Genomic DNA, 27,888 nt, shown 5'->3' with positions numbered 1-27,888 from the left:
AACATTGTGCCTAAGTCGGATTTTGTTTAACCTTTATTTTGTAAATTAGTTGAGAACTGATTCTCATTTTCAATAACGACCTGGACATATAGAGATGGACAACCAATCACTCTCACATTCACACCTATGGGCATATTGGATTAACCTATTAGTGCATGTCTGTGGATGGTGGGAGGAAGCCCTTTATCTGTGGATATTTTTCAGTGTGAACAGTGCAACAGTGTGTGTGTCGTCGCTATCATGTCAATATGGACCAAAACCTCTGACAAATGTTTGCAGCATCTTGTATAGAAGTAAGGAATAAAGCCAAGGGTCAAACCTGGTGGTAGTAAGGACAACCTGAGGAAGTGACCGGTGAATGTAGATTTATTTGACTTTTACCTCCATACATTTAGCATCACATTCAGGATTATGAACAGCAAACCAGAAAACACAACTGTGCTGCTCTGTGAGTCTTCAAAACAGAGTAAAGCTGAGCGAACTTTATCCTTAGACAGTGACATTGTCTGAAATCTAATCTTTGGCTTTAATTTACCCCCAAAAGCTGAGATCATTTGATTAATTTCAGATAAATTATTTGGAAATACATCAACAGGCAGTGTCTTTTTCGCAGTGGAAATCACTATAGAGGAAAGTTTTCACCACCTTTTTCATGTTGAGATATCAGATGAACTACATTCTCAACAGTCATTTCACATGTTGACTTAACTGTTGAGCAATAACAAACTTAATGACCCAGAGGTTGTGAGTTTGATTCTTCCAACTTTGTCATACCAGTCAGACATTCTCTGTAATTTCATGTTACTAAAGGACCCACATTCATATGTCCTGTATGTATGAATAAACTCCAAATTCATGATCTGCGGAAGTCGTTATCTGTCAGAGATTAGACAGACTCATCAGCTCAGCCTCTGTTCATATCAGCACCCTCTGGATCTGAATTCCAGGATAACTGGATGTAATTATAGGCTTTATAAACACATTTCCTCCATCATATGTATCCGATCATAATGTTTAGAGCTGAAATGCGTCTGACTGAACAGCCAACAGGTTTCACTCTAAATGGATTCTCATATGTTCAATCCATTTTGACTTCATGCAAATATTTTACAATAGTCGTTTTGTTTTACGTTTCATCTGTCCTGTGAGAAAATGTTGCACATTCTGAGGAACCAGCCATTCTTTCTCCTGGGTGGATTTTTATGTGTCTAATATATCGTGCCTTAACACTAAATTTTCTGTCACATGCAGAACAATGAAATGGTTTCTCCTCTGAATGAGTCAACATATGGGCCTGTCGAGTCTGTTCATGTCTAAAACTTTTCTGACAAACTGAACAGCTGAATGGTTTTTCTCCCGTGTGGATTCTCATGTGTATAAGTAGGTTTGACTTCATCGTAAATTTTTTACCACATTCTGAACATTCGAAGGCTTTCTCTCCTGAATGAATTACCATATGTTTCTGTAGATCATTTTTATGTATGAAACTTTTCTGACAAACTAAACAGCTGAAAGGTTTTTCTCCTGAGTGGATTTTCATGTGTCTACTAAAACGTGCCTTCATGAAAAAATCTTTACCACATACGGAACAATGAAATGGCTTCTCTTCAGAGTGGGTTAACATATGCGCGTGTCGTACCTGTTTATGTCTAAAACACCTCTGGCAAACTGGACAACTGAAAGGTTTCTCTCCTGTGTGGATTCTCATGTGTCTATATAAAGTGGACTTCTGGGTAAATTTCTTATCACATTCTGGACAATCAAATGGTTTCTCTCCTGTGTGGACTCTCATATGTTGCACAAAATGACACCTCCATCCAAATGTTTTACCACATTCAGAACAGCTGTATTGTTTCGCTTTACTCCCCATGTCACTTTCAGTAAAGTCATTATTCATTGTCAACTCTGCGGTTGTTTTGACATCTTGCGTCATGTTTGTCTTCTTAGAAAATGTTGTTCCATGTTCAGAAGAACCAACCAGTCTCTCTCCATTGTCCGTGTCTATATGTCTCTCCAGATAACTCTTGTTGTTGAAAGTTCGTTTACAGTTGGACTTGGACTTACTGCTTTGGACGTTTCTATATTTTAAGTCTATCATGTGAATGAGGTTAATGTCTGGTTCTGATCCTCCACAGTCCTCTTCCTCAAATTCTGTTTCCATCTGTTCAGTTGACCTGTTGGCTATAAGCTTTGGTTTTTTGTTAAATTGCATCTGAGGTTCCGTGTTCGGTGTCCATTCTTCATCACTGTCCTCAGTTTCCTCAGAGTCTTCAATCTGCTCATCAGTAGAACTTTGTAAATATCTAATTGGATGAAAGCTTCTTGCTGGTTCTGATCCTTCACAGTCCACTTCATCTGCTTCCTCTCTTTTCTCCTCAGTTTGTCTTTGATGAAGCTGTGAGGACAGATCTTCCTCATCATCATCATCTTCACTCTTCACAAGGACAGGAGTGGATGTGAACTTGGTGACATCAGCCTCCTGATTGGTCCACACTTCCTCTTGTTCCTCTTTAATGTGGGGTGGTTCTAGATCCTCCTGGTCCTGATCCACATTGGAGCTCCACTCCTGTTGCTCAAGGGGAATTTCTACTTTAACCACTGACAGGTGATGGACGTCTGGAGGACAACCTGAAAGCAGTGGAAGCAGAGTTTTGTCATGAGAGAGAGCAGTGAGTTCTGTGACATGATTCCAGCGTTAGGGCTGCACGATTTTGGCAAAAAAAAAAAATCCCGATTTTTTCCTCTAAAAACCCGATTTTCGATTTCTATTTCGATTTTGGGTATAACTAGAAAAGACAACAGAAGTCAGCATGTCGTTTTCGTGAGCAGTCCACAATGCAAGCCACTGCTCTGACCTCAAAGCTGTGATGGGATCATGTGATGAACCCACAGTTTTGTTTTGTTTTTTCTCTTCATTAAATCTTTAAAATGAAGTAGAGTATACAAACAATGTATACAACAAGAAAATAACATAACTTTGTCAGGGGGAATACACTATAATAAAATGTCCAAATCAGAGCAAATACTTATGTTTTTTATAGCCTTTTTGTTTCCACATTTATCCAACAGCTTTAAATAAAGTTCAACATCTTACTAATATAAATGATATTTGGTTTTGTGTTAAAGAACTTACATTTGTGAATGAAAAATTTGGCAAGTAAGATGACTAAATTAATTTTTTTTTTTTTTTTTTAAAGTTGTTTTTTTTTTCCCCTTTTTGGGGTACCTGGGCCCACAGCAGTGATACCAGTGTCAGTCAGTGACAGGCATCAGTCGTGTGTGCGTGGACCAGGTTAATATGAGTGATCCTCATGCGGTTCTATTTAAACTGAGGGATCCGTGCGTGGAACAGACCGACCCAGGACACACTGGAGGGATTCTATCTGTGGAGCTGGTGGATGTGTGTGGGCACAGGGCTGTGTGGGCTCCTCTGCTGAGGCTGATGACCCCGAGACCCAGACCCGGTTCGGAAGAAGACAGTACGGTACGGATCCGTGACAACGGAAGATGAGTGATCCCCATCTCGCTATATTTCAATTGCGAGATCCCTGCGTGAAGCCACGGCTTATATTGCTATAAGTACTGCGGGTTCATGAACAGATTTAACGTCTGTGGTCATTACACGGACTTCTGTGACAGACCGCTGTCACAGGAAGAGCCTATGTCAGCCCGCGGGCGCGCGGAGGCGCGCGGCCCGGAGGCAAAAGAAAGATGAAATCGATTTTACGATTTCCCTTTTTTAAAAATCGTCCTAATTTAAAAATCCGATTTCGATTTAAAATCGATTAATCGTGCAGCCCTATCCAGCGTGGAGTAAACTGTGGAGTGAATATAATTGAAAACTGAACCTTCTCTTTCCTAGCTGGAGCTTCAGACCCAGGTCACAGTAGAAACTACCACAGACCTTAGCTCTGTAGCTCATGTTGTACTGGTTTATTGATGTTTAATGGGTCTTGGTCAAAATAAAGCAGTAAATTCTGACCGTAACCCTAAGCTAAACAAAAAGAACTGTTAAGAAAACTGTTACAATACATTAACAAAAAACAGCATCAGAAGGAGTAGTTGTACAGTTGAAATCTTTATAATGCACTTCCTTGTAGCAGGGTACAAGCAGGTTTGCATTCAGGACTTTCTAGGAAATTTTTCAAAGTGTCTTTGGTCAAATTTCAGACCTTCCATTCACATATGAACGGTTGATTACACAAATCTGATTGTGTGTGAGGTGATCAAAACAGTGTATGTGAATGGTTTGTATGGATGTTTCGTCTTATTGTAAAAATATACAGAAGAAAATGTGTGTCAGCAAAGCAAAGGAAGCAGATTTAGTTTGATTATTAGTTTGTAAAAAGGAGTGGGAGTAAATAAGTTATACTTCTTCCCACTCCTTTTCAAGCACAGAAAAATTTTGTTAGACCATGTTGTGTGGTTCTTTGTTATCTGACGATTCTATGTGCTCAAAATAAAACTACTACTACTACATCTATGTACATTATTGTTATGGAACAGATAGTTTACTTTTGTTTTTGATGTGTATTCTTGTCATGAAAAGGACAGAGTTCATTTTTGTTTTTGATATGTGCACTATTACTGCTACGAGAAGGACAGTTCACTTTAATGTGAAATGCTGCTGCAAAATGGAATATCTATCCCTGATATGTACAGCAATTTTGTGTTTTGTGTAGGAATTTAGGGTAGGTTAAAGGATGGGGTAAGGGGGCGGGAGCTTATAAATTAAACTTCATCCTGCTCCTTTTCGAATGTTGGACTTTCTTTTATATAAACCTTTTGTTGTTTGGTTTTTATGCAAATTTGAAATAAATAAACAAACAAACAAACATAAATAACAGTCCAAGAGGCCACATAGTTATTGTGTTGAACCAGTCTTCATCATGTTTCAATCCAGCTAATGTTCCATTTCCACTTGTCCATGAACAATGTTTGTGTTACTGACATTCACGCTGTTAAAGCTCAGACCTGAACCCCTCCACCCATGAATGGTTGTGGGAGGCTCCACTTATTTACATCTCCGTTAGATTAAAATGATCAACACTATTAAATATTTGAGTAATTCTGTACAAAGATTTACAAAGAAAATACTAGCGCGTTGACCCGCAGGGAACTACGGGTTCTAGATCCTCTGATCCAGTTCATTCCTTTACTTTCTTGGTAAATTCCACCAGCATTTTCAGTTGAATAACCTCTCAGCTGGCATGTCTGTTTCTGCACATGAAATTTGACACAATGGAAATGTGGCCCTATTGTTTATCTGTTGCTAGGTAACTCACTTCAATGAATATTCTATAATTCTGGGCATAGCAATGTGATTGTAAGGCAATTGTATTCCAGAATTACAAATATCCCCCAAAATATTGGTCCTATCAACTTGCCGTTTTTGCTAGTCTCTTCCTTGGCCAAAAATACATAATTATGCCGAACTGCAGCAGTCAGCTCTGTATGGATTTTGTATGGTGCCCAAGACACACAAACAGAGTCCACTTCCCTTTTATAATATAAATGATAATATATTTGATTTTGTCTGTGGGATTTTTAAGGCTTTTGAGTGTCAGTTTTAAGGATTCACTATCAATTTTAAGGATAATTAAGGCCTTGAGCTCACCTGAAAGAAAAACCAAATCAGAAAAGCCAGATCATCAACCTACTGTGATCCTGCAGAAGAGAATCAAACTTTAAACCTACAAACTAACAGTGACTATAGAGGTAAAATGAGCCAACCTGTTCTGTTTAACAGGACCTGTGGATTCAGAACGGTATCCAGGAGTTTTCGCTGTTGCTTGTTTTCCTCTTTTGACCGAAATAGTTCCTCCTTGTACTCAGCTAGCGCTCTCTCGAACAGCCCCAGTATCATTTCAGAATCCAGGTTTAGTCGTTGTTGTATCAACACTTTCAGCCTCTGAACTCGAAGCTTCTCTTCCTCCTGTGAAGACTGAGCTTCCTCATCATCTTCACTCTTTACAGCAACAGGAGTTGATGGGAACTTAGTTATATCAGCCTCCTGATTGCTCCACAGTTCCTCCTGTTCCTCTTTAATGTCGGGGAGTTCTGGGTCTTCTGGGTTCTCCTGGTCCTCTTCCAGACTGGGGTTCTGCTCCTGCTGCTGGGAGGGAACCTCTTCTTTAACCAACAACAGCTGACGGACGTCTGCAGCACACTCTGAAATACAGAGACATTATATAAACCGGTGAAAACAGTGGAAATATTGTTTTGTCTTTTAACCACAACCAAAGATATCACTATATTGAAATATATTTTACTTTAGATATTGAAGTTTTAGGATGAATTGTTTTAGTATTAAGTAGTTATTGTTTTAATAAAGGATTCTTTTGTTTAATCTGTTTTACTTTAATAATGTTAATAGTGAGTTCTTTGTGACCAGGATTTATGTCGTACTCTGTTGTAGTTTAAGTCTGTTATCACTAGGTTAAGCTTGTTAAGATAGGAAACATCTGTCTGCACAAGAGTTAAGTAGGTTCTGTTTTTTTTCTAGATACACGTCTGAACACACACATTCACACACAAAGTGTTGTCAAATATAGGTGATAAGGGTAAACTTACTGTTGGCATAAGTTTACTCAGAGTTAAGGCCCCACATCTGTTTGATCTTTTTAGACAACCCTAAGTTAAAGACCAACCCATTTGTACGGACAAGCCTGTCCATTGGGTCAATAAATGTACATTTCATGTCATGTTCGGGGCTCATTTTTTGAGTCCTCAGCGCTGAGTGTCCACCTTATTTGTGATCTGAATAAATTTTGTCAACTGTACCTGTGTATCTGTTATGACATCTGCGTACATTAATTACATTTACATTTTGTAGCCAACATATTCTATTGGGTGGCTTATCTATCTATCTATCTATCTATCTATCTATCTATCTATCTATCTATCTATCTATCTATCTATCTATCTATCTATCTATCTATCTAAGCACTGAGTTTTTTGGGTTGTTTTTTTTTTTTTTATGTGACGAATCTGCGGCTGCAACATCTGGATATCATTTGCATGTAAATAAAATCCTGTCAGACCAGATTACTAGGGTTTTGTATAAATAACAGATAAATGTGTCCAGACCTGTTTTGTGTATCAGGTCTTTCTGGGTCCAAACACAGTCCAGTATTTGTCTTTGTCTCAGGTTTTCTTCTTTAGTTCGACAAAGTTCCTCCTCGTACTCTGCTATGGTTCTTTCAAACAGCCCAAATATCTCTTCAGCAGCTGCAGTTAGTCTCTGCTCCACCAATGACCTCAGAATCTGGACGTTCTGGGACATATTTCACTATTTCTTCACACAAAGTCCGTCAGAAACACAGCTCGTCTCCATTGCACACTGACAGGTATATGATCAGCTAGTGACCAAAGCTAACATTAGCATCACTGAGCTAATAAGAGATAAAAACAGACACAGAATGTGAACAGAACAAAGTCCAATCAGTCAGTTTCATCCGGATACAAAGGTTCTGCTGGTTCTGCCGGTTGAATCACAGACCCTTTATATAGGAGAGAGACAAAGGACTTTGATTTATTAATATTGCAAAGTAAAATACAACACTAGAGAGCACTTCCGGTGTCAGACTGTATTTGACGTCATGACAGCTCCTACAAAATAAAAGATGGAAAAACTATTTGGGGGAAGCTGATAAGTGTCTGTCTGTGTCATAGTGAATGATAAATAAGAAGCCATTTGTTTATGTTATGAGCCCCATGAGCATTTTGATAATTATAGTGCTATAGACTCTATTATATAGACTATTATGGATACTTGCACTGAACTCCCACATGCTGTATTTTTCCTTCCGCTGTCACATAACACTGACTGAACAACTGCTTTAAATATATTGCTTTTTATTATTATTATTATTATTATTATTATTATTATTATTATTATCATTATTATTATTATTATTATTATTATTATTATTATTATTATTATTATTATTATTATTTTACTCTTTTTTTCCATCTGCTGGGTTATAAGTAGGTTCTTCTATGATGGTCCAACAGGCTGAACATAGTCAAACTTTTATGTTCTCCCTGTCAAAGTGATTCTCTCCACACAGTTTTGGTTTTAAACTGATATCAGTACACAGAGGAAAACAGTGAAACACTCAAACAAACAAACAGTGTTTGGGTTTCCCAGCTGTTGACAGGAGCAGAGAAAGCAAATCTGAACTGGGAAGATGCAGCGCTGGTACCACTGGGTTGTTTGTGTGTGTGTGTGTGTGTGTGTGTGTGTGTGTGTGTGTGTGTGTTTGTGTGTTACTTAAACAGATCCATGAACGTGAGCCACTATAAGTTTATGAAGTTCATATCATCCGAACTATTCCATTTTTACTACCTCATATGTCTGCTGTTATTACTGTTTCAGTCTAAACCTTATTGCAAAAAGCAAAGTTAAAAATACACATTCTTCCTCCTGTCCTCTGTCGAGAGCAGATGTGTTTCTGAGCTGTCCTTGCCTTCCTCTTTTTTTTCTCCTGCTTTTGCCCCTGCGTCTTGTCTGATTTACCCCTCTCCCTGTCCCCCTCCTACAACCAAATCCATTGAAAAAGTTCCATCACATGACCAAGTGTACTGTTTATAATGTCTGATGTCTTGTGTATGTGCTTGCATTATCTTCACTGTAAATTCTTTCGAAGAAGGAGGTTGTGGCGGTGCACTAGGTTTGCAGCAGCCTGATGCCTGACTTACATCGAACGTTTTTTGTTTGACTGTACTGTGCTGTCTAATGACAATAAATGCTATTCTTGTCACATCTCTGACTGTTTTGCTGCTCTTTCTCTCTCTCTCTCTCTCTCTCTCTCTCTCTCTCTCTCTCTTTCTCTCTCTCTCTCTCACTCAGCCACACCTCCTCATCAGTTAACTCTGTGCACCGGTGAGCACAGCTGTGGCTCATCAGGCAGGGGTGTATATATATTCATCCCTCTGCTCTCTGTTCTTTGCCAGGTTGTTCTCTACCTTGTGTGTGACTGTCTAGTGTTTTTTCCTGCCTGAACCTCGATCCTGATCCTGACCGTCTCTGACCTGCCCCGTCTGCTGCCTGGATATCCATCTGCCTGTCTGTCTGGCCATGTCTGCCTGTCTGCTCCCCGGTAACCCACATGCCTTCATCTGACCACGTCTCTCTGCCTGTTCCCCAGTTGATCGACCTGCCTTCCGTCCCTGACCACGTCTCCTGTCTTCATCCCTTTGGCTTCGTCTGGCTGTCCCAGTTACCGACCTATCGCCTGTTCTTGACTCTCCTGCTGCCTGCCCCTTGTCTGTTGCTTGTTTGCTGGATAATAAAGACTGTTCATACTGAGCTACTGATTCTGCTCTTGGGTCCTTTGTTGTACTTGTTTCTATTCTATTCTATTCTACAAACTGAGGTGTAATGCCATCATGTCCAAAACTTTGCATTTCCCATCTACATCAATATTCACAAGCCGAGTTTTTAGAGATTTTCTAACTTTGGACAGGATTTCTGTGACCGAAAACATAATTTACATGTGAATGAAAGGCCTAAAAACACATATCTGAACATATACTGCATCTATATTAGTATGAACAAGGCCGTAGATTTTTTTAAGTATTTAAAGTCAACAAAATACCACAGGAAGGTAAATATTTTTTGAAGAATGATGTGAGATCAGGTGATTTAACTAAAACTGTCATCTTATTTTGAAGAAATTGGGTTATTTCCCATTACTGGTTAATATAAAACATGATTTACTATTTAGATTTGCGTGATTTCACTGTTTCTTGTCTGTTTTTCAGGGTTTACTGAAGACGTCCAACCGAAGGTTGTGTTGAAAGAAGAGCAGGAGGAGTGGATCCCCATTATGGAGCAGGACCAGGAGGACCCAGAACCTCCACACATTAAAGAGGAACAGGAGGTGCTGTGGACCAATCAGGAGGCTGATATTAACAAGTTCCCTTCACTTCCTGTCCCTGTGAAGAGTGAAGATGTTGATGAGGAAACTCAGTCCTCACAGTTTCATCAAACTGAGGAGAACAGAGAAGAACAAGATGGAGTCAACTGTGAAGGATCAGAACCAGCCAGCAACTTCTATCCACACAGACATTTACATAAAAAGACTGAGGACTCTGAGGACATTGAAGACAGTGATGCAGACTGGACACCATGCAGGAAATCTGAGTCACATTTAGACAAAAAGACAAAACTTTTAGCGGACAGGTTAACTGAACAGATGGAGACAGAAGCTAATGGAGACTACTGTGGAGGATCAGAAACAAACATTAACCCAAACTACATGAAGAATTTAGAAAGTAGAGCTGCTGAAAGTAGACAGTCTACATCCAAGAGTAGACAAATCTATATTAGAAAGCGTTCTCTGGAAAGACCAGTGGACTCTCAGACAGGAGAGAGACTGGTTGGTTCTTCTGAATGTGGATCAACATTTTCACAAAAGACAAACATTACTCAGGATACCAACTCATCTAGACACATGATGATAAACAATAACTTTAGTGGAAGTGATGTGGAATATAAAATGGAACAACTTTGCTGTTTGCAGTGCAGTAAAGCGTCTGTCAAGAAATCACAGTTCTTGAATCCACATGGGAGAGAAACCATATGTTTGTTCAGTGTGTGGGAAAAGTTTTGCACAAAAGTCAAACTTAACTCCTCACATGAAAATCCACACTGGTGAAAAAGCATGTGATTGTTCAGTCTGTGCTAAAAGATTTACTCAAAAGTCAAGCTTAATTCCTCACATGAGAATCCATATAGGAGAGAAAGCAGTCAGCTGTGCAGAATGTGGTAAAAGATTTGCTCAAAGGTCAGGTTTACTCAGTCACATGAAATGTCACACAGAAGAGAAACCCTTCAACTGTCCACTTTGTCAGAAATGCTTTAAACAGAAAAATAAGGTCATGGTACATTTAGCAACTCACACCGCAGAGAAACCATTCGAATGTTCATTTTGTGGCAAAGTTTTTTTTGTCACAAGTCAAATGTACAGAATCACATGAGCAGCTACTCAGTTCATCAGAAATGATTTTGACATAACATTCAGTTCCAAAGACACATGAAGTTTCACACAATAAACAGAATCATGAATTGAGATGCAGATAAACTGGAGCAAGATACTGATGAGTGGAGTGAAGAGGGGTCTACTGAGGAGGTAATGGTTTAGACGGAGATATGAAAGGTGGTGTACAGTAAATTTCCAGTTTATTTATTTATTTATTTATTCAGATTGAATTCTCTCACCACAGTTAAATTCTTCCCATAAACACATAAGGTATTGTTTCTGGTGTATGATTTCATTTGCAACAGGAAACACAATAAAAATAATACATATGTGTCAATAAAAATTAAAAAAAAAAAAAAAAATTTTTAAAAAAACTATTACAATAAAGTGGAAAAGTTCAACCTTCCAAAATTGGTGGTGGAATTTGAAAATAAAATAATGTTCAATTTCACTCTGGAAAACTCTTGCATGTCATTTCTCTCATAGAACAACCCTCAGTGCCTTGACAGAAGACAAAATCATCATTAAACATGTATCTCAGTAATGTCATGGCTTATCTTTTCAGATCACAACAGTAAAAGACACATTAATTTGCCATTTTTTCCCTGAATTTCTTAAAGTCTGATTTTGCATCATTCACATTTGTTTGTACGAGTTGATGATCCCACAAATTTCAAACAATCCTAAAATTAGCAGAAAGAATTGCAGAAAAAAGTAAATATTTCAAAGTAAACATGGCTTCATAATTCCCATCATTAGGCAGTGTTTCATATTTTTTTTCAGTTTGTATTCATTTTTTAAATTGAAGGCAATATTTAACTGCTGGAGTCAAGAGCCTGTAGCAGCAAAAAAAATAAAAATAAAAAAAAAATAAAAAATTACTACTTCAACAAATACATGTATAGAATAGACTCCATAACATTAGAAATATTATACATGAATAAATGGAAGTGTGTTGACTGTTATTATGACAAAGGAACAACAGAGTCAAATTAACATTATTTAATTTTAAAGAATTCATATTTTCTATTTCCAGTTGATCAGCTTCTTCGAATCATGCAAGGCATTTTATTTTGTAGGAGCAGTCCGGAAATCACAAATACAAACCGGAAGTGAGTGGTTGTATTATGTCGAACTTTATACTTCTAATCAAAGTCCGTCGTTTTCTCCTGTAAATAGTTTGTCTTGGTCCATCCGAACCAGAATTGAACCCCTTTATCCGGATGAACCCGACTGACTGGACTTTGTTCTGTTCACATTCAGTGTCTGTTTTATTCCTGATTTATCTCTTGTTAGCTCAGTGATGCTAAAGTTAGCTTTGCTCGCTAGCTGCTAACAGACCTGTCAGTGTGTGATGGAGACAAACTATGTTTCTGACTGAGTTTGTGTGAAGAAAAAGTGAAAAATGTCTAAAATTCAGATGTACGAGGAAGAAGAATATTGTCGAACTAAAGAAGAAAACGAGCGACCGGACGCAGTTTGGAACCAGAAAGTCCAAATACACACTTCAGGTTTGGACATTCATGTGTTTTATTCAAAGTTCAACACTGATGTTAAATTCATTGTGTTACATTATTATTCCATGTGACAGTGAAATGAATGAGCTGCTTAAATTCTATATTGACACTTGTCTGAAAACATGGAACATAAAAATCTACGCAAACAAAGTACTGTGAGGTTCATCCTGTAAAACAGAAGGACATAAAGTATTTATTTCAGACTGCAAAGTGATGTGTTCTGGTGAAAAGTGTAACTGTAACTAAACACTTGAGTCTGTTTGTTAGTTTAGATCTGAACCAAGATGTTAAACCTCCTGATTGGCTCATTCTGTTAGATATAATTATTGTTTTTGTGTTTTTTAACCTTTATTTTATATGATCAGACATATTTATTTCTCATTCTATTTTCTTTAGATACAACAAGAAAATATAGGAAATATGTGCACAATTTTAAAAGACACAGAAAATGGAACTAAATATGTTGTAAAGGGGAAGAAACAACCAGAAACATCTGACATGAGTTGAATGAAACCTGGTCGACATGGACATGAGAACTTTAATAAACCAACAAACAGGATGTTGAACGAAGAGTTTTGCTTAGAACTGTATTTTTATTTTGATGAAGACTTTTGAATAGATATGAATATTGTTTATATTGTAATGATACTACTGCTTATCAGTGTCATACTGTCACGTTATTCCTATTGGGTTTTTTTCTTAGGGCAGCTGTTGTTTTTTTTTTTTATCTGATCACTATTATAAATTATGATCATTTTATGATGGTCATGTAAAAACAAATGCCATCAATAACTGTTTACTGAAAATTATTATAATAATATTATATTATATTATATTATCGTATCACTCTGTATTTTAAGAGATAGTGATAGGGTGGTCTGGGAAATGAATATAGAACATGTTTAATCTGGGTTTTTTTTGCTATTGTTAAAGGGGGTCGAGTCTGAGTTGGTTAAAACTTATATGCAACAGTAATATATTGGAAATCTTTTTTTTTTAATTATTATTATTATTTCTCCGGTGTCTGAGTTTATTGATACTCCAGTCTGTAATTGTCTTAATGTTATAATTCCATTATTGTGTTATTGTATATTTCCCTGAGGCCTCTTTAATACCAGGTTTCATGATTATTCAAGAGTCAAGGTACAAGAGGTTTATTGTCATATACAATTAAATGAGGCTAAAATAAAGAAATAAGTTTAACATAGAAAATAAATAAATTAAATCAAATATAACGTACAAAAGATCAGAATGTAGTCAGCAATGTAAAATTCAATTATTTGTGGAAAAAAAAAAAATGCTCATAGTATTTATAATTTTTTTTCTTCCACAAATTAAAGGTACTAGGTTAGACCCAGACTTACTAAATTTGTGAAGCACATGTATCACATCCAGTTGCACAAAAAAGCCTGGAACCATATCCTAAAGAAAAACACTGAGATGAAAGGCAAAAGATTCCAGTCTGGATGGTTTTTAACTACTGAGGATGACAAAACTAACTTCAGTTTAATGAGCTCTAGCTTCAGTCTCATGTGTCACCTTGAACCAGTGTTATCAGTTCTCTGATGTCATTGAATGTTCCCCTAATGTTTACGACAGTTTTGTGGTTTATAGTGAATTTATTAGCTGTGATGGAAGAGACTATTGACATGTTTGTTGAGTTTGAATATTTTTACCTTTGGTAAAGATAGAAATAGATTGAATAACCTTGGTTGACCCTCACGGCAAATTAGTTTTGGATGACATGAAGAAGCTAATTTCTTCTCCTTTATGTTTAAAGAAGTTGAGATATACGAAAAGAGATCTCAAAAGTCATGATTGTTTGGTTCATGGGTTTTGTAAACATTTGTGTATGTCTACATTTTTATTGCTATTTCATATCTGTATTTGAATATTCTTCAGATTCTATTACTTTATTTTTACTTTACTGTCACCCTGCATTTTAAATACTGCTTAGAATCTTTAATTTCCCCACAGTAGGATCAATCTTATCTTATCTTATCTTATCTTATCTTATCTTATCTTATCTTATCTTATCTTATCTTATCTTATCTTTGAATTGTCACTGTCTCACAAAAAAGATAATTTAGTTCATTTTACATCTCATCTCTCAATTGACAGTTTTCACTAAATACTTGTTTATTTAGTGAACTGATTCTTTTCTCCCTTTCGACTCCATTCAGTCTGATCAGACTGTGGTCTACCTTCAGAGACTCCACCCACAATTAAGCTCTTACATGAAGTTTGACCCACACATCCTACATTTGGTAGACACATGTATCAGGTCCAGATGACCAAAAATGCCTCTTGAAGAGAACATGAATCTTAGTTTATGCAAGTCTGATCTCTCTATATATTTAGACATGAACTCAACCCGTCCGTTTATTGGAAGGTTTACAAACTAAACAAAAAGTTTGTTTTAGTGTCAAAATAAATTGTCTGCCTGTATTTTAGGTTGTCCTGTAGATGTCCAGCAACTGTTGGTGGTTAAAGAAGAGGTTCTCCCTGGGGAGCAGAACTGGAACCCCAGTCTGGACCAGGAGGACCTAGACCCCCCTCATATTAAAGAGGAACAGGAGGAGGTGTGGACCAATCAGAAGGCTGATATCACCAGGCTCCCATCCACTTGTGTCCTTGTGAAGAGTGAAGATGATGAAGAGAAAGTTCACTCCCCACACCTTCATCACAGACAAACTATGGAGAATAGAGAGGAACCAGTTGAAGAGGACTGTGGATCAGGACCAGTCAGCAGCTTTAATCCACATTTAAAAACACAGACTGTTGAGCAGGGCTCGGTGTCTTTAAAAAGTGAGGACAGTGCTGAAAGGGAGTTTTGGAACGATATCTGTGAACGTCAGTCAGTAATGAAGTCAAGTGATATACATGATGAAGGATCTAAAACAAAACTTCACTGCTCTGAGTGTGGCAAAACCTTCTACTTCAGATCAGTTTTAGAGACACACATGAGGGTTCACACAGGAGAGAAACCATTTACTTGCTCACTCTGTGGCAAAAAATTTGCTCGGAAGGAAGCCTTAGTTCCACACATGAGAGTTCACACAGGAGAGAAACCATTTTGTTGTTCAGTGTGTGGTAAAAGATTCAGTCAGAAAGGAAACTTGCATGATCACATGGCGAGTCATACAGAAGTGAAACCCTTCAGCTGTTCAGTTTGTCAGAAAAGTTTTGGACATAAAAGTTCTATCAAGACACACATGGCAGCTCACACAGGAGAAAAACTGTTCCGCTGTTCAGTATGTGGTAAAAGATTTGTACATGGGTCAAGTTTACGTCGTCATGTGAGACATCATTCTGCCAGTGAATGCGACACCAAAACTCAGAGTAACACAAAGAAAAATAGAGATGGTGCTGTAAGAGATGTAGGAGAACAACTCAAACAGCATCTGTGCTCTGAATGTGGAAAAACATTTGTCTGCAGAGCAAAGTTAGACATCCACATGAGAGTCCACACAGGAGAAAGACCATTTTATTGTTCCGTTTGTGGGAAAAGATTTACCAGTAATTCAACCTTAACTGCTCACATGAAGGTCCACACTGGTGAGAAACCATTTGGCTGTTCAGAATGTGGTAAAAGATTTACTCAGAAAACAGGTGTAGAGCGTCACATGAGGCTCCACACGGGAGAGAAACCTTTTGGCTGTGTAGTTTGTCAGAAACGCTTCAAACGTAAACATCATGTTCAGATACATATGAAGGTCCACACAAGAGAATAGACAGAATGTCACATTCACAGGAATCAGACCAGCAGAGACTAAACTACATGAAGGATAATGATACAGAAATGTTATAGAGGAAAATCTGCAGAAATAATTTCCAATGATTGTTTTGTTTTTTGTTTTTTTTAAAAAATGATTTTCTATGTTCATTTTTCTTAATTATTTTCTATATGGTGCCTTTTTTTTTTTTTTAATAAATGAATTTAAATATATCCTCCGTCTGTTCACTTCCCTTTGTAATTAGAAGAACAGAATGATTTTTTTTTTTTTTTTTTTTTTTTTACTGTGATCAGCAGTTGAGTCAGACAAACAGGATCCAAATGATCACATCAGCTGAGAACTAGAGGTGAAAGAGGTTAAAAGAATCAGATAAGGTCCGCACAACCTGTGAGCTCTTCAAAAAATCACTGTAACTCGCTGTATTTGTATTAATTTGCAGAAATTTGATTATCATACTTGTATGAATTATTATGTATTTAAAGACACTTATAAGTAACTGTTAAAGAAGGCTAACAAAATGATTTGCATCACCTGTCATGTGACAATTACTGTAATTACTGCCCTATATAAACAGCTGTGTGTTATGATCTGTCCCATGTCTGATGAAGGGCTGTGGCCCAAAACGTCTACTACTACTACTTGTGGTGAATAAAAAACTTTTTTGGGGAGCTCACAGGTTGTGCGGACCTTATCCAACTCTTTGATCCACTGTTTCTTTGGGATCCTGCACACCTTTTAGTGACTGTATGCACGTGTCATCACCTCTTTTCGTGAAAGAGGTTAAAGCCACAATAAAAACATTTGTTGAAAGTTTCCATCATCCCTCAAAAACCTACCATGAAATGACATTATGCATTCCAGAAATTAATCTTTGACTACAATAAACATATAATTGTTGAATGTACATGTAAGTCAAGCAATTAATACATAACTTCTAAATCTACATAACTGAACATCAGACTCAATGTAATGAATCAGTAAATGTGGAACTGAACACAGGACAAAAAAACAGCTTTTCGTCTGCTACTGAAGGAAAAAACTTTATAACTCGACTAAATCAGGCTGAATCAAAAACCTGAAATCAGAATTAGTCAGAATCACATCAAGATGTTGAGTTACACTATTCAGACGAAGGTACTGGGACACATTGAATTCAGGTGTTTCACTGGGAACAGGGAGCGGGGCTATAAAACAATGACTAATGTCTTAACATTATTTCATATAACAAATACTTATTTCATCTTTAGGGGTTATTTTGTTGACATTTTTATCTACATACACAAAATGCAGACTTTGCTTTTATTTAATGTTGAATTTTTTTCATCATTATTGTTTTACCTGTAGAAAATTTGGTTGAAATCGTTTAATATCACTGATCTCATCCAACCTGAAAGAAAAAGGCAAGACGTGAGTGGAGGAAATGGAATTTTAGAGATATTCCACTGCCCATCTGTTCGTCTGCTTGTAATGCGTCCTCATGTGGTTGATCATAATTTGTACTTGAAAAGAACAAAACATGTTTCATCACATGTATCAATGAGTCTCAGTCTGTTAATTCTAGAGTCTAAACATTGAGGAGAATAGAGATCACAAATGTGTTCTCCAATCTGGATACAATGGAAAGTCCAGATTTCAGCTTTATATCATTTTGGACTGAAACAAATAATTGGGTTTATATATATATATATATATATATATATATATATATATATATATATATATATATATATATATATATATATTTATATATGTGTGTGTGTGTGTGTATTTTAGTATTATATATATATATATATATATATATATATATATATATATATATATATATATATATATATATATATATATATATATATATATATGGTGATTTTTCTACTACCAGCTCCAGGTTCTGTCTGTTTTTGTGGATTAGTGCATTAGTTTGTACAAATACAGCTCTTAACAAATATTTCAGACCATCTTTCCCTGTTTAAGTCCATCCAGGATCATGAAGTGCTTTAAAGTGGACTCTGTCATTTTCAGTGAGCTTCTGACATTTTATTATTTTCAACAGGAATTTCATCTATTGCCCATGACAGTAACATTAAAAATGATTTAGTGTATTCATTGTTAATAATCTACGGCAGCTGTGACATAAACGTCACATTGGGTGGTGGTCTAATACGTTAATGTTACTCTAACAATGGAACTAATCGAAAATGTCAACTCAATACTGCTACATTTTAAAGAATTAATAGTTTTCTGGTTCCTCCTGATCGTCTGTAGTCTTTTATTTTGTAGGAGCTTTCGTGACGTCGCGAATCCACACTGCCAGGCCCCGGAAGCACTGAAGAGTTACGTGGTTAATTTCTAAAGGAAGTCCCTGTTTTCTTGTGTATAGTGTTTGTTTAAATCCAACTGAACGAGCAGAACCTCTGTATCCGGATGAAACCGACTGACTGGACTTTGTTTTGTTCAAATTCTCTGTCTATTTTACTCCTGATTTATCTGTTGTTAACTCAGTGTTGCTAATGTTAGCTTAGCTCGCTAACTGCTAACAGACCTGTCAGTGTGTGATGGAGTCAAACTGTTTCTGACGGAGTTTCTGTGAAGAAAAGGTGAAAAATGTCCCAAAAAGTGGAGATTCTGAGATCGTTTGTGGAGCAGAGACTAACTGCAGCTGCTGAAGAGATATTTGGGCTGTTTGAAAGAACCATAGCAGAGTACGAGGAGGAACTTTGTCGAACTAAAGAAGAAAACCAGAGACAAAGACAAATACTGGACTGTGTTTGGAATCCGAGAGTCCTGATACACAAAACAGGTTTGAACACATTTGTTTCTAGTTTAGCCAAAGGTCTTACTGAAAATGTAACAGCATATCTATCTATCTATCTATCTATCTATCTATCTATCTATCTATCTATCTATCTATCTATCTATCTATCTATCGTTCTATCGTTCTATCGTTCTATCGTTCTATCTATCGTTCTGTCTTTATATACCTACAACTTTTAATGTGTAGACTTCTGAACAACTTTTTTTCTCTACATTTGACATTTTCCGTTCAACAATGAGCAACTTGTATTAACGTTCAATGTAACATTAACAATATACAATAAAAAGCAGAATAAAAAACATGCCAGACACAAGCATTACCAGTCCTTCTGAGACATTTAACCAAAACAAAACATAGGTTAATACATATGCATATTGCATTCACACAAACATTAAATTCGGCTCTGTTTTTATAGAATTAACGAGATAATTATCTCGTTAATTCAGAAAAACAGCCGATTTTTTTTTTTTTTTTTTTTTTCAGAAAACATCATCTCGGTAATTCAGAAAAACAGAGCCGAATTTTTTATTAAACTTGTTTTTTCTCGTAATTACAAGATAATTATCTCGTTAATTTGGAAAAACAGAGCCGAATTTATTTTTTTGTGTGAATGCAATACGCTTCCGTAGGTTAACATCTTGAATTTTCTTTTAAATTTAAGTGAACAACATAAAGTGGGAAAAGGTTAAGAGGGCAGCAGAAAAGACACACAGCATGTTAGAGAAAAGAGCGCATTGTCTTCATGAAATAAATGTACATAATAATAAGGGATGCACCGATACTACTTTTTATCAAACCGAGTACGAGTACTTACATTTGAGTACTTGCTGATACCGAGTACCGATACGAGTATTTAATAATCCCATTCCAGTTCTTAGTTTCTTTTGTAATTGTGTTTTATTGTTGTTGTCATTAGTCTGACTGGAACAAAGTGCTGCTACTGACATTTAATGTGTTGGAATGAGCGTTTCTCAATTAATCCACCAGAGGGCGCCGTTCAGAATTAACCATACTGGACAAATACCATGAAGAAGAGTAAAGTTTTTTGAGAAGAAGAAGAAGAGAGTCAGCAATAACAAACATAGAGACGACAGAGGCCACACTACTTTGATACTAATATTGCAGTTTTCACTGATAAGGTTTAAAAGCAGGAAGAGAAAAGAGAAATGAGCCACAAGTTTCGTTTTCACTTCCACTGGCGGTGGTCCGCACCACTTCTTATTACCCCTATAGTATTATAAGTAGGATGGAAACCAGCTCAGCCCTGAGTAGTTGTCCTAAATGTGTCAGTAGTTTTTCTCTAACTCACACAGTGACTCTTTGAACAGATCCTCTACCTCCACGGTTCCTGCTGGTATTCTCCGTCTGGATACTCATTCACCAGCACCTGGAAAACAGATGGAATGTACACAGAGGACGGACAGAACGCTGCATCCGTATCTGTCTGTGTCTGTAACGTTACTGTCAGTCAGCGTTACTTTTATCACCGTCATTTATTTTGAAAAATCTCCACACTCTTCACACTCCCCACACATTATTCCTCCTCCTCGTACCTGCTGCACTGAACTGTGAATGTCACACGGCCGTAAGCGGTATCGGTGCATTTGTATCGGATATCTTGTATGAGTACGAATACGAGTACACAAACTGAGTATCGGAGCCGATAACCGATGCCCGGTATCGGATTGGTGCATCCCTAATAATAATCCAAACACACTGGCTGTCCAAATTATTATTCAGTATTGGTGGTGCTTCCATGGTTCACAGAACATTACATAGATCATAGATTTTCCAGATCACAATGTAGTAATCGTACTCCGAGTCGTCGTCTTCCTTCAGTCTTGGCCTTGTGCTAGTGATGCACGGGTCGTTTTTTTTTTTGTTTTTTGTTGTTTTTTTTTAATTTCAACCCGCTTTTGTGGAATTATTTGACCCGCAAATAAAGTGACGTTGTTTTGGAACTGCACCAACCTGACCCAGTTCCACTGATCTGCACATCATTACGTTGCGCTCCATGTTTTCATGTGGAAAGATTAGAGTATCAACATGCGCTGAATGAAGGCTCATGCTCTGTCAGGTGATGGAAGAGAGAGAGAGAATAACACACGACATTGCCGCATCAACAAACTGGCTTTTCTGTTAATGCCTTAATACATTTATTATCTTTGTCACTAGTCTTTTCTCATTGATTCCTGTTCATTACAAATGATTTAGGTTTTATAGGCTGATAATTTACTTCAAGGTCAAGAAACATTTATTATCTCCAAGGGGGGATTGTTCCTTTCGGACCTGTTTAAACTCATCAATTTAAACTGACTGTATTATCATCAAAATCTAACTAACTGAAAAGTCTAACTGTATTTCCTCGTATCCTACAGATGTCCAGCAGCTGTCGGTGGTTAAAGAAGAGGTTCCTCCTGAGCAGCAGGAGTGGAATCCCATTGTGGACCAGGAGGAATCAGAACCAGAGACCCCACACATTAAAGAGGAACAGGAGGAACTGTGGACCAGCCAGGAAGTGAATATCACCAGGTTCCCATCCACTCCTGTCCCTGTGAAGAGTAAAGATGATGATGAGAAGAAAGTTAAGTCCTCACAGCTTAATCAAACACCAACTGAGGAGTACAAAGAGAAAGCAAATAAAGTGAACTGTGGAAGATCAGAACCAGACATCCTGGTCCACATGGAGAGCATAAAGAGAAGAACCTTTGACAGTAAGAGTTTACTGGAGGAACACATGGACACTTACACAGGACAGAAACTGGGTGGTTCTTCTGAATGTGAAGCAACATTTTCTCGGAGGAAAAACACAACACAGAAAACCAACTCACCCAGAGACATGATGAAGAATAATGAGTTGAGTGTAAGTGATGTGGGATATAAAAAGAAACTGTACCACTGCCCTGTGTGCTCGAAAACATTCCGCTGGAAGTCACGCTTAGAAATCCACATGATGTCCCACACGGGAGAAAAACCAGTCGCATGTTCAGTGTGTCACAAAAGTTTTAGAGACAAGAGCATCATCAGGAGACACATGAGAGTCCACACAGGAGAAAGACCATTTCATTGTTCTGTTTGTGAGAAAAGATTTACTTGTAAATCACACTTAACTGGTCACATGAGGATCCACACCGGTGAGAAACCATTTAGCTGTTCAGAATGTGGTAAAAGATTTGGTCAGAAGACAAGTTTGGAGTGTCACATGAGATTCCATACGGGAGAGAAACCTTTCAGCTGTCTAGTTTGTCAGAAACGCTTCAAACAAAAACAGAATGTTCAGACACATATGAAGATCCACATGAGAAAATAGACAGACTGTCACATTCACAGAAATCAGACCAACAGAGACTAAACAACATGAAGAATAAAGAAACTGAAACATTTTAGAGGAAAATCTGCAGAAATAATTTCAACTGAGTGGTTTTTTTTTTCTTATTTTCTATGTTTATTTTTTAATGGTTTTCTCAGTGGTGCCATTCTGTTTTATGAAATGAATGTTTAATAAAATAACATGTTGTCTCCATCATTAGCACATTCAATCTATCTTCCTGGCAGATATAACTTCTCCTGACCATTTGGTCACTCCGATATGAACATCTTAAATGATGTACATTTTTTTGGGACACCCTATATATCCTTCGTCTGTTCGCTTCCCTTTGTAATTAGAAGAAAAGAATGATTTTTTTATTACTGAGTTCAGCAGTTGAAGAGTCAGACTAACAGGATCCAAACTGTCACATCAGCTGAGAACTAGAGGTGAAAGAGGTCAAAGCAACAAAATAACAATGTTTATTGATAGTTTCCACTATGTCTCTTAAAAACTTACCCTGAAATCACATTATACATGTTTGAAATTCATCTGTAACTCTATAATAACATATAATGTTGAAATTAACATGTTAAATCTACCTGACTGAACATCAGACTCAATGTAATGAATTAGTAAATGTGGAATTCAACACAGGACAAAATAACAGAGCTTTTCTACTGCTACTGAAGGAAAAAACTTACTATCTCGACTAAATCGGGCTGAAATCAGAAATTTTCATAATCACAGGAAAAGCTTCTTTTTTTTTTTTTTTTTTTTAAACATTCTGCAACCCGCCTGTTCATCTGCTTGTACCAGACATGATAAAGAAAAGATCAGAACAGAATATGTTTCATGTACAAATGAATCTCAGTCCTTTTAATTCTAGAATCTGAACTTTTAGGAGAATACAGATCACAAATGTGTTCTCCAGTCTGGATATAATGGAAAGTCCAGATTTCAGCTTTGTATCGTTTTGGATTGAACCTAATATTTATGTCAGGTATTGAAACCATCTGAATGTTCATCATGTATAATTTTTAGAGCCAATAACTCTGATGTGACATGCTGCTATTGAATATATGTTGACTTGTCTGTAACATCCTGATATGCTGAAGAAATTCAGTTTCCAGATTTGGAATTAGTACATCTGATTGAGGTAGAAACAAATATTTTTCACCAAGAAACAAAATCATTGTTTATCAGTCATATAAATCTAATTGTAAAAAAAAAAAAAAAAATGTTGATGCTAGCAATTTTTAATAATTGAGCTCTTATTTTACTGTCTGTTATTTATCTACTACCAGCACCAGCTTTGGCCAATAATACCAGGAGGTTTTTGTTTGTTTTGTTTTTGTTTTTTGTTTTTGTTTTTTTAATTTATTAGTGGTTTAATTTGTACAAAAACATTGCTCAACAAATGTCTCAGACCACCTTTCCCTGTTTGAGTCCATCCAGCCACATGAAGTGCTTTAAAGCAGACTCTTTCATTTTCAGTGAGCTTTTGACGTTTTACTCTTTTAACAGAGTTTATCATTTATTAACCATTACAGAAACATAAAAAAAAAAAAAAAAAAAAAAAAGTATTTTGGTAATTATCAGTGTTAATAATCTAGAGCAACTGTGACATAAACTTCAAATTGGGTGGTGGTCTAATATATTTGTTACTGACAATGGAACTACCCGAAAATGCTAACTCAATACTGCTACATTTTAAACATGTTTTCTTTTTTACTCCTGATCAATTGTAGTCTTTTATTTTGTAGGAGCTGTCATGACGTCACAAATGCACTCTGACCTTGGAGGCGCTGGTGGGCCTCTACCAGGTTACCTTTCCATGGGTTATTACTACTGAAAGTCCGTTTTCTCCTGTATAGTGTTTGATTAACTCCAACCGAACCAGCAGAACCTATGTATCCGGATGAAACCGACTGACTGGACTTTATTCTGTTCACATTCTGTGTCTGTTTTATTCGTAATCTGTCTGTTTTTAGCTCAGTGATGCTAAAGTTAGCTCAGCTCGCTAGCTGCTAACAGACCTGCCAGTGTAGTGAAGACGAACTGTTTCTGACGGAGTTTTTGTGAAGAAAAATGTCTCAAAAGGTGCAGATTCTGAGGTCACTGGTGGAGCAGAGACTAACTGCAGCTGCTGAAGAGATATTTGGGCTGTTTGAAAGAACCATAGCAGAGTATGAGGAGGAACTTTGTCGAACTAAAGAAGAAAACCAGAGACAAAGACAAACACTGGACTCTTTTTGGAATCCGAGAGTCCTGTTCCACGAAACAGGTTTGAACACATTTGTCTCTAGTTTAGCCAAAGGTCTTAATGGAAATGAAACAGCATATATACATTTTAGTTATTAAAGCTTAACATACCTACAACTATTTTTGTGGTGATTTCCAAATGATGGTTTTTCTTTCATTTGATCTTTCTTAGGTAATGTGAAAATCTGGTATATTTCTGTATTTATATCTCTGTATGTAGATGTCCATAAAACCCAGAGTAAATTCAAAAGTTATTTTATCAAAGCAGAGAAAACAAAGTAAAATTAGACTTTTTTTCAGCAAAATGTATCATTAACTGAATATAAAACAAGTGTCTCCATCCACTGTCATTTATCCAACGCCATGGGTTTTACTGGCGACTCAGTTTTGTCGAAGACGACGTTGTTTCCACGTTCACTACAGAGCCTCTGAACGTCCAAATGGGTCATATCTGATGACCATGAAAATATGACAAACTGCATTTTACACCAATCATTTACATGGATTGATAGGCTGAGTGATTTAACAGGTGTTAAACATTTTAGATCAGTAGATGGTTTTAGATGTTCAGGCTTTTAATGGTTAATATACAGTAGGTTATTGCCAATTCTAACAATATAACTTTATTTATTTATTTGTTTATTTGTTTATTTTGCAAATAACATGATATTTAAACTGCAATGTCTAATTAATAAATGAAAAACCTGATTGTTATGTTTGCAAAAGTATTACCTCTCCCTTCATACAGGTCTTAATCACACTTTTCCTGTGGTTTAAGGAGTGTGTATCATTATGATTTATCTAATCAATACAAGGAGTTTGTATTCTACTTTATGCTCTTCAAGAACTTTGGAGGTCATCTCAGCTCACAAGGTCAAAAGCTCTTGTGAGATCAATAAAGACAATGTAGAGGCTGTCTCTGCACCACTCTTGTAATTAGCAGAGAGAAGATCATGTCTATGGAGGAACGTCCAGACCTGAAGCCACACATAGACTCAGGATACACACTATCAGCAAGCTTCTGCAGTTGGTTCAGGACCACCCTCACAAAAACCTTCCCCACAATACTCAGCAAAGAGGCTCCTCACTCGTTGTTGCAGTCACTTTTGTTCCCCTTGTTTTTGTACAAGGTGATTATGTTGCAATCTTTCATGTCTTGTGGGACTTCTCCCATCTCCCAACATTGGTGCAGCAAGTCATGAAGTTTTTGTAGTAGAACGCCTTTTGCGCGCTTGATAACTTCAGATGTGATTCCATCCCTCCCTGGTGCTTTTCCAGAGCGTAGGCTGTCGATTGGTTTTGCTTGTTTCCTTTACTGTAGGTGTCGCATTCAGCTCCCACACAACAGACAGGCTCTCAGTAGTATCCAGTGCAGTGTCTGAGATGGACTTTTCCTTGCTGTACAGCTCAGAGTAGTGTTGGACCCATCTCTCTGTATCTCCTTGTCTCTGATGGGATGTCCTATGACACCTTAAGTTTTCAGTATGATCTAGCCATTCCACACAGATATTAAGGGTGTTGTACAGTTTGACAGCTCAGCATCAGGGCTATTCAACATCTGTAGCAGCATCAAACAAAGCTGCATACTTACAAATCATGCTGAAAAATGCATTTGGTACCTCAACAGATGGAGTCTACCCCCACATCAGGTCAGTTGGGAAGCTGTTTAGTCTGTCCAGATTTGAGGGCACAACCAGAGTCTGTGAGGTGCTGATAAGGGACATGCTATTGGCAGATGATACAGCACTAGCAGCACACTCTGAGGAAAAGCTGCAGAGACTCATGGACAACTTCTCTTGAGCCTGGCAGGACTTCATCTAAACCATAAGCCTAAACAAGACCACTGTGACGAGTCAGTACACTGAACATCCCCCAGTAAGCACCATCCAGCTTCCGCTGGTTTGGTCATGTTCACCACATGTGAGATGGGAGAATCCCAAAGCACCAGCTGTGCAGTGAGCTGACGTCTGACACAAGAGCTTGAAGATGCCCACAGCTCTGTTTTAAGGATGTATTAAAACGGGCAATGAATTTCCTGGATATGGACTTTTGGAACTGGGAGGAGAGCATGTGCAACAGAACAAGGTGGAGAGGAGAAATTCAGAGGCTTCCAGAGTGTGGAAGAAAAACAGAGATGACTTGTGGAGGAAAGACGCTTCCACCAAAAGAACAAGACTAGGGACCTCATGTATAAAGACTTATGTGGATTTCATACTGAAACCCGGCGTACACTTAAATCCAGAAAACTCCTTACACACAAAAAAATCCAGATGAATAAAACTGAGTGTACACCTGAATCCAAGCACAATTTCTTTATACATCCCAATCAGTGTGGAAATGACCGCATATGTTGGAGTACCAGACTCCTCTCTCTCCACGCTCCCATTTAAATATGCAAATTAGTAGAAACAGGGCCTACAGGTGGGATTCCCCTCTCTGCATGATCAGATGGCATCAAGGTGGAGGTGAAGCGGAGGACTGTTACCCACCGCCTACAGGGTTTTTGTGCTTCTTTCATTTTCACCGTAAAGTCTAGGCCCCGACAGTCTAATCAGAGCCAAACAAGATAAAGGTTGGGTTCTCCGAATGGGCTTCCAGGCAGGATTGGCATTGATGGGTCCAGTGTCTGGAGGGGTGATGTGCTGCTCTGGCAGTAGGATGACATGCTGGTGTGTTAATTGTTCATCTGTGTATCTTTGATGTGCACACCACTCTGAGGGAATTACCTTTTTCACATTATTAACAGTTTCCCAGTATCACCTCTTAAGTGTCGCCAATGGTTCAAAATAGGGATGCACCGATCCGATACCAGTATCAGGCATCAGCTCTGATACTCAGTGTGTGTACTCGTATTCATACTTGTAAAAGATATCCGATACAAATGCACCGGTACCACTTACGGCCGTGTGACATTCACAGTTCAGAGCAGCAGGCATGCGGCGGTGGAATAATGTATGGGGTGTGTGGAGATTCTTCAAAATAAATGACAGTGATAAAAGTAACGCTGACTGCAAGTAATGTTACAGACACAGACAGATACGGACGCAGCATTCTGTGCGTCCTCTGCGTACATTCCATCCGTTTTTCAGGTGCTCGTGGATATGCACCCAGACGGAGAATAACAGCGGGAACCGTGGAGGTAGAGGATCTGTTCAAAGATCGACTGTGAGTTAGAGAAAAACTACTGACATATTTATGACAACTACCCAGGGCTGGGCCGGGGGTATGGAGCGGTGTGGACCAGTGGAAGTGAAAACGAAAC

General features: G+C 37.6%; 4 protein-coding genes and 1 long non-coding RNA gene across 5 annotated transcripts in view; 4 read left to right on the top strand and 1 right to left on the bottom strand.

Annotated features, from left to right (window-relative positions):
- Positions 1–344: 344 nt before the first annotated feature.
- On the bottom strand, positions 345–7,574 carry LOC115428069 (zinc finger protein 502-like). Its single transcript, XM_030146883.1, has 3 exons — positions 7,090–7,574; positions 5,734–6,171; positions 345–2,628 (listed from the first exon to the last, which is right to left on the bottom strand). The coding sequence occupies exons 1-3, from the start codon at positions 7,283–7,285 to the stop codon at positions 1,127–1,129; spliced, it is 2,136 nt and encodes a 711-aa protein (XP_030002743.1). The 5' UTR covers positions 7,286–7,574; the 3' UTR covers positions 345–1,126.
- Positions 7,575–12,064: 4,490 nt separating this feature from the next.
- On the top strand, positions 12,065–16,354 carry LOC115428095 (gastrula zinc finger protein XlCGF57.1-like). Its single transcript, XM_030146928.1, has 2 exons — positions 12,065–12,499; positions 14,960–16,354. Exons 1-2 carry the CDS (start codon positions 12,394–12,396, stop codon positions 16,237–16,239), a joined length of 1,386 nt encoding a protein of 461 aa, XP_030002788.1. The 5' UTR covers positions 12,065–12,393; the 3' UTR covers positions 16,240–16,354.
- Positions 16,355–16,515: 161 nt separating this feature from the next.
- LOC115428132 (uncharacterized) lies at positions 16,516–17,310 on the top strand. The gene is made up of 2 exons (XR_003936587.1): positions 16,516–16,597; positions 17,022–17,310. It is a non-coding gene; the product is annotated as an uncharacterized LOC115428132 (long non-coding RNA).
- Positions 17,311–18,548: 1,238 nt separating this feature from the next.
- LOC115428112 (zinc finger protein 182-like) lies at positions 18,549–22,848 on the top strand. Its single transcript, XM_030146953.1, has 2 exons — positions 18,549–19,039; positions 21,433–22,848. The coding sequence occupies exons 1-2, from the start codon at positions 18,844–18,846 to the stop codon at positions 22,362–22,364; spliced, it is 1,128 nt and encodes a 375-aa protein (XP_030002813.1). The 5' UTR covers positions 18,549–18,843; the 3' UTR covers positions 22,365–22,848.
- A 3,804-nt stretch (positions 22,849–26,652) lies between these two features.
- LOC115428184 (zinc finger protein 260-like) overlaps positions 26,653–27,888 on the top strand; it is a 17,473-nt gene continuing 16,237 nt past the window's right edge. The window contains exons 1-2 of the mRNA XM_030147029.1: positions 26,653–26,711; positions 27,716–27,765. Coding sequence (XP_030002889.1) covers positions 26,653–26,711; positions 27,716–27,765 — 109 coding nt within the window. The remainder of the gene's footprint in view (positions 26,712–27,715; positions 27,766–27,888) is intronic.

This window comes from Sphaeramia orbicularis, chromosome 11 (genome assembly GCF_902148855.1).
Source record: "Sphaeramia orbicularis chromosome 11, fSphaOr1.1, whole genome shotgun sequence".
Lineage (NCBI taxonomy): Eukaryota > Metazoa > Chordata > Actinopteri > Kurtiformes > Apogonidae > Sphaeramia > Sphaeramia orbicularis.
Note: the sequence above shows the minus strand (reverse complement) of the source record. Positions and strands in the feature narration are given on the sequence as shown.